Source organism: Chinchilla lanigera, unplaced genomic scaffold (genome assembly GCF_000276665.1).
Source record: "Chinchilla lanigera isolate Chin_1 unplaced genomic scaffold, ChiLan1.0 scaffold00034, whole genome shotgun sequence".
Lineage (NCBI taxonomy): Eukaryota > Metazoa > Chordata > Mammalia > Rodentia > Chinchillidae > Chinchilla > Chinchilla lanigera.
In genome coordinates, this window is record NW_004955435.1 from 18,012,274 (window position 1) to 18,023,405 (window position 11,132).

General features: G+C 38.1%; 1 protein-coding gene across 4 annotated transcripts in view; it reads right to left on the bottom strand.

Annotated features, from left to right (window-relative positions):
- Nucleotides 1–11,132, bottom strand: part of Csde1 (cold shock domain containing E1, RNA-binding) — a 41,102-nt gene that overhangs the window by 3,046 nt on the left and 26,924 nt on the right. For all 4 annotated transcript variants that reach the window (XM_005389010.2, XM_005389009.2, XM_005389008.2 and 1 more), the window contains 7 exons: nt 10,612–10,752; nt 10,359–10,523; nt 7,367–7,474; nt 6,621–6,796; nt 5,448–5,560; nt 4,281–4,400; nt 1,119–1,297 (listed from right to left, as the gene is read on the bottom strand). In XM_005389010.2, the coding sequence (XP_005389067.1) occupies nt 1,119–1,297; nt 4,281–4,400; nt 5,448–5,560; nt 6,621–6,796; nt 7,367–7,474; nt 10,359–10,523; nt 10,612–10,752 (1,002 nt within the window). The remainder of the gene's footprint in view (nt 1–1,118; nt 1,298–4,280; nt 4,401–5,447; nt 5,561–6,620; nt 6,797–7,366; nt 7,475–10,358; nt 10,524–10,611; nt 10,753–11,132) is intronic.

Here is an 11,132-nt window from a genome sequence, read left to right on the forward strand (position 1 = left end):
GGGAAAGAGGAGGTAGGAGAGGGGAAGGGAATGAAAAAAAGAACTAAAGTGTGTTATGTACATGTATCAACTCTCCATGAAGAATACAATTACTATGCATTGCAAATACTTAATAAAAATAAAATAAATATTAAATTTGGGGTGCAGTACCAGGGACCAAAATTGTGAGAAATGCACCAGAATTAAATCATTGCAAAATCTGTTAAAGACCTGGAAAAATGAATTTATAAAGTGTACTTTTTGGGCCTCACAGCCAATAATTTGGCTTTCCATTATCTCTTTTTTTTCTTGAGACAGGGTTTCACTACACAGTTCAGACTGGCCTTGAACTCACTTTGTAGCCCAGGTTGGCCTCAAACTCGCAGCAATCCTCCTGCCTCAGCCTCTTGAGCACTAGGATTACAGACATGCACCACCACACTAGGCCTCCCTTTATTTTTTATGGGAAAATATGTTCAGTTCTCATACTTTTTAGTGTTCAAACACGAATGTTGAACTAATTGAGCTCCACAACCTAGGTATCCCTATATTCATTATATAGATGTTGAAAAACATTCTCTGTAAACTCAGGGATTTCCTTGAGATTTCAGTACTAAGACTAGTATGGTGCTCTAAGCTTATTTTACGAACACTTTGAAACATGGTTTCTAAGTGTGTGCTACCAAAGAAGATCTATAGCTCTTTTATTCTGGTTTCACTCCAAACTTACTTTCCTCACCATGTAGTATTAGTTCTTAATGATTATCAATTCTTATATTCTCTTTGCTAAGATAGTTGTTTTTTCTTGTCATTTTCTTGCTATTTTTATAAACTATCCCAAACCACTCTGTGGTGTCATACACGTACAATCCCAGCACTTGGAAGGCTGAGGCAGAAGGACTGCCCTGAGTTTAAGGCCAGCTGGGCTACATAGAGTTCAAGGCCAGCCTGAATTACATAGCAAGACCCTGTCTCAAAAAACAAGAAACCAAATCAAAACAAAATAACCAAACCATTTCATGGAATAAAGTAAAAAACCAAATGAATGATGATGATGCCTCCTTGGCTAAAAAATGGTCAAGGCTTTGGCTACCAAATCTCAAAAGGTTCAAATTCAGATGCAGAAGTGCTGTACTTACCTGATCTTTCACACACTCCACTGTGGCCCTACGCAGGGGTGTGATGTTGTAGGCCATCGTCTGTGCATTCTGGCCCAGGACACACAACTGGAACTTAACACTCTCCCCTTTCTGCAGGCAATCCCCTTTGTTGGCCATCCCAACTATGCCAAATGGATACACCTCACCTTTCATATCCCCTGTAATGAGAAACAAGTACAAAGTCTAAAAACCAGTATTTCACAACAGCTCTCTGCTGATGGACCTAATATTAGCATAAATAAAGTTGCTAAAAATGTGTTGTTCCCTTAAATATCCCTCCTCTACCCTCTACCTTTATCTCCTAAGTTTTATTTTAAAGACTAAAGGAATCCTTTGGAGAGGGGGAGGGAGTACTGAAACCCAAGGCATTCCTGATAAATTACATCCCAGGCCCACGTTTTTAGTTTTCTTAATTTTAATTTTGAAACAGGGTCATTGTAAATCACCCAGGCTGAGCTTGAGCTGTCAGGTTCCCTCAAACCATAGGCTAATATTTTTGAACACATTCACAGCAGGGCTGGAATTTGTATGTCTCACTGTGAGATGGCTTGAACCAAAGGTAGTAAATGCGTGACTGTTCCCTTGGGCAGCTTTTTATTAGTATCACCAGTGCTGCCCAATGGGACAGTCATGCATGTATGACCGGTGGTTCAAGATGGCTGGAAAATGTTAAAAGGCCAAATGTCAAATATTTAGGCTAACAAGCCCTCCTGTCTCTGCCAGAATACTCGACTCTACTGTTACAGTGAAAAAGCAACCAAAGACACTATGCAAACAATTACAGTCCTGTTTTTGCAAAACTATCTACAAAAATAAATCCTGCCCAGTGTAAAGTTGCCTAGAGGCCAGTGGAGGATATATGCAATATGTTAAACAGAGAGTTTAGCTGCTTATCAAGTCAGCCTCCAGATAAATCCAAGACACTAACAAAGAGAGAACAGGCAAAAAAAAATGGAAACTTCAAAACTAGAAATGCCTTAATCATCCTTCTGATAAATACAGGGAAAACAAACTTGTAGGAACCAGGAAGTATGAGATTATTCAAACAGGTCAAGACATGTAACAATGACAAAAAGAGATAACCACCATTTATTAAGGACTCATCCTGACTCTCATTTAATTTTCAAAGAATATTCTAAGACAGTATTTTAAAGCTGAAGAAACTGAACTAGGAAAGATTTAGTAACTTGTCCAAGATTATACAGCTAGGAAATGTTCAGACCCAGTTATGCCCAAAATTGGGGTGTTCTCAGTAAGAGCTGTTCTTATAACCAAGTGGAAAACTGTGATCTGTCTAGTCTTAGAAAGCTCTAGGTTGAAAGGTGCTTCCAAAATGTCTTTTTTTCACAAAATCTTTGCTTTGGACTACATCCTAAGCCAATGTTCAGAAATAAAGACTTGGGTGGGGAGGAATTAAAAACAGTATTATATATTTAGATGTCAGGAAGAGGGGTGGGAGGGTAAGGGAATGGGAAAAAAACCAAGTTATATCATGTACAGATACAAATTCTCTATGATGACAGTGATCATTATGTATATCTAAAACGTACCAACAAAATCTGATTTAAAAAACTATATACAGTTTTTTATATATATATCCCCCTGAAGTGTCATGTGATGATAGGCATTAGCTTTGCAAGGTAACTGGACTGTGGGGCTGTGTAGCTAGCTTGATGCTAGCAGGTGGGGGCTGATTGGAAGAGGTGGGTTACTGGGGGTGTGTCATGCATGAAAAGGTTTATTCCTTCCCAAGCTCTTCCACTGATGCTCTCTGATTCTTGGATGCCAGGCCTTGAGCAACTCTCCTCTGCCATGTCCCTGTGCTACGCTGTCCTGCTTTGAAACCAGCTGACTATGGACTGAAATGTGGGCCAAAATAAATTTTTCCTTCTTTAAAAGTTGCAAGTGGGTATCAGGTACTGTCTCAGTAAGGAAAAAGTAACTAAGACAAGCAGCATATTTGATGGAAGAAGGGCAATTTGATACCATCTTGTCAGTTAAAAGCGCATACTCCATGGCCTTTTCAGGGATGTAGTGTCATGATGGCATTAATTTAAGCCTTGCTATAAAGTCAATTCTTCCTGAAATTTTGGAAGGGCAGTAGTTTTAATTTGAAACAAAAATCCCTAGGAATCCCATGCAACAGAGGAACAAGGTTATCAAGGTTCATTCCTTTCTCCCAAATGACCTGCTCTTCCTCACTTAACATCCTTTCTAAATAACCTTTATTCTCTTTGTGAACCAAGCATTATTTCTGGTTTACAGGTCACCATATTCATGAGGGGACCATAATACGTATGTCTCACTGCTGGACAGCTCTCACTTGAATGCATTACATTCCTGCTGGCTTGAACCACTAGCGGTACAAGCTGGTGGGAATGTGTTAAATAAAGCTTCTGATCTGCACCACCATTATGCACTACTATAATCTCAATCACCCACAGTTCCCTATTTCTATTGCACTTACTTTATATACAAAGATTATATAAGTCTGTCTTTCTCATTATGACTGTTAAAGAGGAAGGGGCACAGGAAATTCCTGAAGACCTCGCAGAAAAAGTATTAAGTTGAAAATAGACCCCTGGTCAGATGAGAAGTTGGATCTCCACAGAATCTTAGCCATTAAGGAACAGATAAACTTTTGCACAAAGTAAAAATATTTGTAAGATCGAATGGTTATTAATGTAACTAGTAAATAAGAAACGGATGAAAGTTGTTCAGTGTTTATCACCATTCCAACATTAAATGCATATTTTTAGTGTGACAGTGTTCTCAGACTGTGTCAATGTAACTCACAGTTGCTCATAGTTCAATCATATGCTCACAGAGCAGTGTTTTATCATAATTTAAATCTAGGCTGACCTCATTTCTAAGGAGTATAAAAATAAAACAACAGGCATAGAGGAAAGAGAAAGTCCCTCCTTAACTCAGGTTCTGTCTGTGTGTTTTCTTTTGGGTAGGAGTGCTACTAGGGATTGAACTCATGGCCTCACACTTGCTAGGAAAGCACTGTGACATCTGAAGCCCTTCTTAACTCAGCTTTTAAGAAACCTGTAAATTGTAATGAACTCCAGAGTTTAAAATCTTCAAAATGCTCATCAGGAGATATAGCAAATTTCAAGCCATCAGGGAAGTGCTTACCCTCTTCCACAATTTCAATCATTCCTTGATACTCAGTCTGTGTTGGATCAACACTCCTCAGAGGACGAATGACTTTACCAGAGTAGATGGTGGGATCAGCTTCCTCAGTAATACCATTCACTACAGAACAAACATAAGCCACATTCAACAACCTTATAAAAAGTATCTGTACATGTTAACAAAACAAGCTGATTTTTTTAAAAGTATCTGTACATCTTAACAAAGTAAGCTGGTTGTCTAATATTCTTAAAATGAGGCAGGGAAGCCAAAACCAAGTTCTATTTCTAGAACAGCTGCTTGAATTAAAAAACTTCTACACAACTAAAATGCCTCCTTTTTCTAAATACAGTAAATGAAACCTGTTTAGCAAATTAATAAATATTCATTTTAAATCACGCCTTGCACTCTCTCCCCATTTTTTCCCGGTGACCAAAAAAATGTTACCTGTACAGGCATTTTCTGGTCTCTAAAATGAAAATGTCAATACTTATACCTATACAGGTAGTTCTGTTTATCTTTTTTAGCATGTATTACCTTTTCTAAACAATCAACACTCAATACTTTGCTCCTCTATCCATTATCTATCCATTTTTTCCACCAAACACTACACTTGATGAAAGCAGGTATTTGTCTGATTTCTTTACTGTATCCCCAGTGTCGAAAACATCCTACACCTAGATATCTATGGAAATGAAAGAATGGGTTCAACTATCATTTCTCTGAGTCTCAAGACAGATGAAAGCCAAATCTTCTTTAGTTGCCTGTCTTTTAATGTCAGGGATCATAAATGGTTAGTAATTTTCTTGATTTCCCATTTACACTCATTGTCCCCAAACAGCCTCCTATTGTGATGCCTCTCCTTAGCCCTACGGAAATATATGAGGTTATTTTTTAAAGAGGCATTTAATGCAAATTACCTAAAATATCTAGAATGGAGCCCCTAAAACTTTAGTGAATACCACTATCATTTGAAGAACTTTTAAAACTCAGTAGGTCTGGGGTGGGGAAAGAAAACTTGCACTTCTAACAAGCAGCCAGGTTATACTACTTACCTGGATGAGATCATACTTCAGGAGGATACCGGAGAACAGACACAGAACTGGGTCTTGTCTTCCTCCCCCAAACCTACCCTCTATCTTCCACTCAACCATAGGCTGAATACCTTACCTGAGTGAGTTTTGTTTACTTTTTCAGCACTGACTTTGTTGCCTTTGCCTTTGGACAAGCTGTATTCAACCATATCCCCCAGTTCCAGGCTATCAACATCACCAGAGAATTCACTAAGGGAACAGAAAATGACATTTAAAGTAAGACATCATCACAAACATCAATAATGGCAAGCAGCCTTTCTTTCTCAACATTCATGGAATGGTAACTTATAATGGATACTGTTTTGAGTACTTTATATATTGATTCATTTGAATTACTTTTAAAACTCGGCTGGGGGGGTGGCGCACACCTGAAATCCTAGCACTCAGGAGGCTGAGGCAGGAGGATCCTTGTGAGTTTGAGACAAGCCTGGACTACCAACTGAGCTCAAGGCCAGCCGAAACTGCATAGTGAGACCTTGTCTCAAAAAGATAAAAAGCAAACCCTCAATAGGTCTGGGGTGGAGTCAAAGAATTTGCATTTCTCATCATCCCCTACAAAGAGAGTATTATAGTACCTGCCATTTGTGCTGTGAACTTTCACAGGTGTACCGTATAAGACTTGTCAGATTACAAGTGAATCTGATTTAAAATGTTCTCCTGGAATGGAATTCACTTATAAGTTGGGGATTTACTATGCCACGATTCTCAGCTTCAAGATAATCAAATCATGAAACCAAGATACCAACAAGTGAATTCATTTGACAGAAGTTACAGTGCCAAGCAGCATGAACGGCAGAGCCTATACTCAAAACTGAACAATCTGGTTCTGATTCTGGTTCTCAGAACCCATACTCTTAACCACTATGCTATATATCAAATGTACAACTGTCTGTACCAGGATATAAAACAAAATATTCTTCCAGTGAAGCAGTAAAGCTCTTCTCCAATGTTCAAAGGTGGCACATGCCTTTTCTATCTTTATGTCACACATCTACATAGAGGTAGATGATTAATTTTAGAATGTATCTTGCCATAATTTTACCAGTATGAAATCTGGAATTTAAAAAAAAAAAACCAAAAAACCAAAAAACTACATAATCAACTTTTTTTTAGTGTGGTGCATGAATCAAACCTGGGGCCTTGCTCAGTCTTTACCACTGAGCTGTATTCCTCTCTTCTCCCCAATGAAATGTTTTTTACTTTAATGTTAAAACAATGAAAAGCTTTAAGTTCCCAAAAGACTCCTTACCTGTAATGGAAAAAGATTTCCTTATCATGATTGGCTGTTTCAATAAATCCAAAATTATCTTTCAGAGTTGCCACATAACCCAAGAGCCTCTTTGAGTTGGAATTACGACCTAAAAGTCGCACACAAGTTGCAATCTGCTGCCCAGGCCTCTGTTTGTCACTAATACTAAATTCAACCTGTGAAAAATAAGGATCATCAATATTTTATTATTTCCATAGGTTCCTTAACTATGAAAATGAGAGCTGAAACTCTTCCATCCCATGCTTTGCATTCTAAAAACCTTTTGTAATTATTTTCATGGAATAAATTTTCACCGAAACTAACATTCCTTGTTTAGTTCCATTTTGAGGAATCTTTATTTTTTAAAAAAGGCTATCTGAAAATCAGACTACCGCAGTATGAGAAACAGAATAACAGCAATGTAAAATCTTTATGATTTTACTTTGATAATATTCTAAATGGTTCAACTTTCTTACCAGTATTATCAATCTTATCTAAGATAGTGGATTTAAGCATGTCCTATCTAATGCTTAAATGTGATTCCTTAAAAAGCTCTAACAAAGAGCTTGCTAGACCCTGTTTTATATATGAGCTACTTTTAAATAGGAAGTCGATCATATATTCAACCTTTCAAATTCAAAACAATAAAAACTTAAGTAAAATGATAAAATTTTTAAAAGTCATTGTCCAGACTTTTTGATTAAGGTGACTATCTTTAATCTCCAAATAAGGTGACTTGATCTTGCCTTATCTCCTATCTGAGGAGAAGTAGATCCTTCCACATCCTTGGCTTGAAAAGCAATAGTCAGTTTCACTCCACAATCATCATAAACAATAACGCCATCCTCAGCCTCCTAAAAAAAAGAGATAAAATACAATGAAAACAGTCTCAAGAACAAAACAAGCAATATGACTGAAATGGCACTACAAGCAACTATTATTCTTAAAGATGCTTGAGGCAAAAAACTAGCAGAGCCACAGAAATTTATTTCTAACCAAGTGGAAATTCCGTACAGAAGCAGCCAAAGTATCCTGTATTATCCTATATAGTACTCCACATTGTTTTGGACACAATATCAACCAACTTATTTACCAATGCACGAGATTTTTATTTAGTATACAATCTAGCACAGTTCATAGTGCCTGATATAAGCAGATGATAAAGCGCTGATATATTAATAGTTCTACAATGACATTTTATTCATTTATTTAGGTTTTTTTCCAGTACCTGGAATCGAACTAACGACCTCGTGCTTGTGAGGCAGGCGCTGTGCCGCTGAGCTAAATCACCAGCCCCTTTTTTTTTTTTTTTTTTTGAGATAGGACTTTACTATGTAGTTCAGGCTGGCTTTGAACTCACTTGGTAGTCCAGGCTGCTGGCCGTGAACTCAAAGTGATCCTCCTGCCTCAGCCTCTCAAGTGTTGGTATTACAGCCCTGCACCACCACACCTGGCCACTTTATTGAATATTTACAATATACACTTTGTATTATCAAATTTGTTACAGCAAGATCACCTCCACAATTAACTCTCCCCCTCACTTCACAAACTGCAAATGTCTTAGGAAATGAAATGAACTTAACCAAGTTACAACAGTTAGTCCAACAGCTCCAGAGAAGCTCTCTCATTTAATTACATTTTTTATTTTTGGTTTATTTCTTTAGACAGTCTTTTCTTGTCCAGGCTGGTCTTGCAACTATGAAGCCCAGCCTGGCCTCACACTCATGATCCTCCTGCCTCAGCCTCCCAAGTGCTGGGATCACAGGTGTGCACACTACGACTAGCTTTACACTCTGGCTTTTTAAAAATTACAGGTATGTTGGCACAAGCCTATGAGTTCCAGGCCAGTGAGGGATACACAGTGAGTTCAAGGCCCAGCCAGAACTACATAGTGAGACCCTACCTCAAAAAATAAAAAATCACAGGACACTCCAACATTTCTCTCATTTACTGTACCCTACACATACATCGTCTGTCCCTAGTTCAAGAGCTACATTGTCGTTTCCTATACTTCACCTTCACTTTTTGTCTTTTTCTGTCCTTATCTAGGCTTCATACTAATTTCATTAGCTATGCAAGGCACATATCCCTGATAGCACTTTTTGGTTTTTTTGAGATAGGGTCTCACTATGTGGCCCAGCCTGGCCTCAAACTCATGGCATTCTTCCTGCCTCAGCCTCCCAAGTGTGTGCCCCGCCACATCTGGCTGATAGCACTTTTCAATAGAAATCTTTTCCTTGGAGTACAAAACAATGTCTAAATTCTTTAGTGAAGCAATCAACACCCTCTCAATCTAGCCACACCCTGATTTTTCATTCTCATTTTCCCTATCCCCCATCATCCAAAACAAGACACCGACCACCACCTTGCTTTTAAACTACCTACTACTTTCTAAAGAAACCCAGATCTTTTCTCATTTGTACATGTTTTCTGTGAGAAATGATTTATCTCCACAAATTAAATATCAATACCTTAGTGGAACTATCCCAAATCCTGCCTGTTACAATTCTTCCAAGAGCACTTTTATTGACCAGGGTTGGGTTGTAGCTGTGTTTTACTGGCATTGAATTCAGGGAATCCTAAATTTTACCCCTGACCCTTTTCCCAACAGGTCTAAATTGCCTGCAAGCTTTGTTATCCTCCTGCCTCGGCACCCTAAGCATCTGGGGCTACAGGCACCTGCCACTGTGCCCAAGTTCCGACTGATTTTGCTTTTCTGATCTACTGGGGGTTGAACCTGGGACCGTATGCACGCTAGGCAAGCAATTTACCACTAAATTACACTTGCACTCCTACTCTTTTGTGAGACACGCAACATAGCTTTGAATTTGCAATCATTTTGCTGAAGTATCTAAGTAGCTGAGATTATAGGCATATACTACCACATCCAGATTTTTTCACTGATTTTTAGAGACAGGGTTTTGCTATGTATAAACCAAGCTGAACTTAAACTGACTAAATTATCTGGCTGACTTCAAAATATGATCCTGAATCCTTAGCCTTTGAGTCTTGGGATTACAGGCATATGTGCCACCACACTAGGCCCCTAATTGACTTTTTTTCCCCTCTCTTTTCTTTAGATTTTTTTGAGACACAGTCTCACTGTATAAAGTCCAAGCTGGTCTTGAACTCACTGTGCAGTCTAGGACGGCCTCAAATTCACAGCAATTCTCCTGTTTCAGCCTCCTGAGTCCTGGGATTACAAGCATACACCACCACATCCAGCCTCTTACTGACTGCTAATAGCAATATTTTCTACATGAATTACTCACTTCTATGTCTTTTGTTATTTGAAAGAAGCTATCTTAAGCACCTTTTTATTTCCTAGTCAACAGATTTTCCATAAATGGGAGTTCAAATATATGAACAGAATACACCCAATCTTGAACGTTTTAAATTGTTTAGAAGACATTACTAATATTTTTGATGAGTGGTTCTTGAATGGAGGTGATTTTGCCTCCCAAAGAACATCTGACAATATCTAGAAAAACTTCTGACTATCACACTGGGAAGGGATAGGAATATTGGTCTCTATTAGGTAGAGGCTGGGTACTAGTAAACAGCCTACTCGCTAGGTAAGAATTATCATACCAAAACGTCAACTTTAAGAAACTTTACCTCACTATTAATATTACAAAGAATTCTTAAAGAATACTTATTCTTAAAGAATGCTCCATTTATTATGTGAAAGTAAAAGAGGAACAGAATAGAGAGTTATAAAAATCATGTACACTTTACCTTCTCCTTGGCTTTATTGGGGCTAGTGGTTTTAGGATTGGAAAAAGTGGCTTCTTTTTCTACGGTGCCCAGAAAACGATGTTCTGAATGAGAGTGGAATGAAACCGTGCCCTTGGGAAGTTTTTTAATCCTAATAGCATGATTTCTTTGGGCAGAGAGCATATCCTACAAGTGAGTAAACAAAATGAACTTTAGAACTGACATGAAACATTAGAAAAACACTTTTGAAACACTGTTCTCAAATGCTACTCACAGGAACCACAGTAAACTCTACTTCATCTGCAATATGGAGCTGGTTCCCATCCAGAATTTCGCTGAAGTGGAAGAACATTCGAGCATCCCGATCCACGCATTTGATGAAACCAAACCCATCTCTCATGGCAGCGATTACACCCTGAAATCCAAGTAATATTTTCACTAGCTGTGGAGATGGTTAAGTATTTTTTCTTTTAAGATGGAATGTTCAAGTTTGAAAGCATCACCAATTCATTAGGAATCTTCTCTGTAAGTAACACAAATATAATCTAGGATTTTTTTTTTTCACTTAAATACAATCATTACTTGCAACCTCAGTAATTTACCAAGCCTTGTCAGATGCTATTCCTTGGCAAATATTCATCAGAAAAAGTTATCATTATTTGAATATAAACACATACACATCGTGTGTTTCTCAAAAGCCCAAGCCTAACCATTGTGTAACTCCCAAAGACTTCAAAAATTCACCAATCAAAACTGAGAAGTTGAGGGGCTGGGAATTTAGCTCAGCGGCAAGAG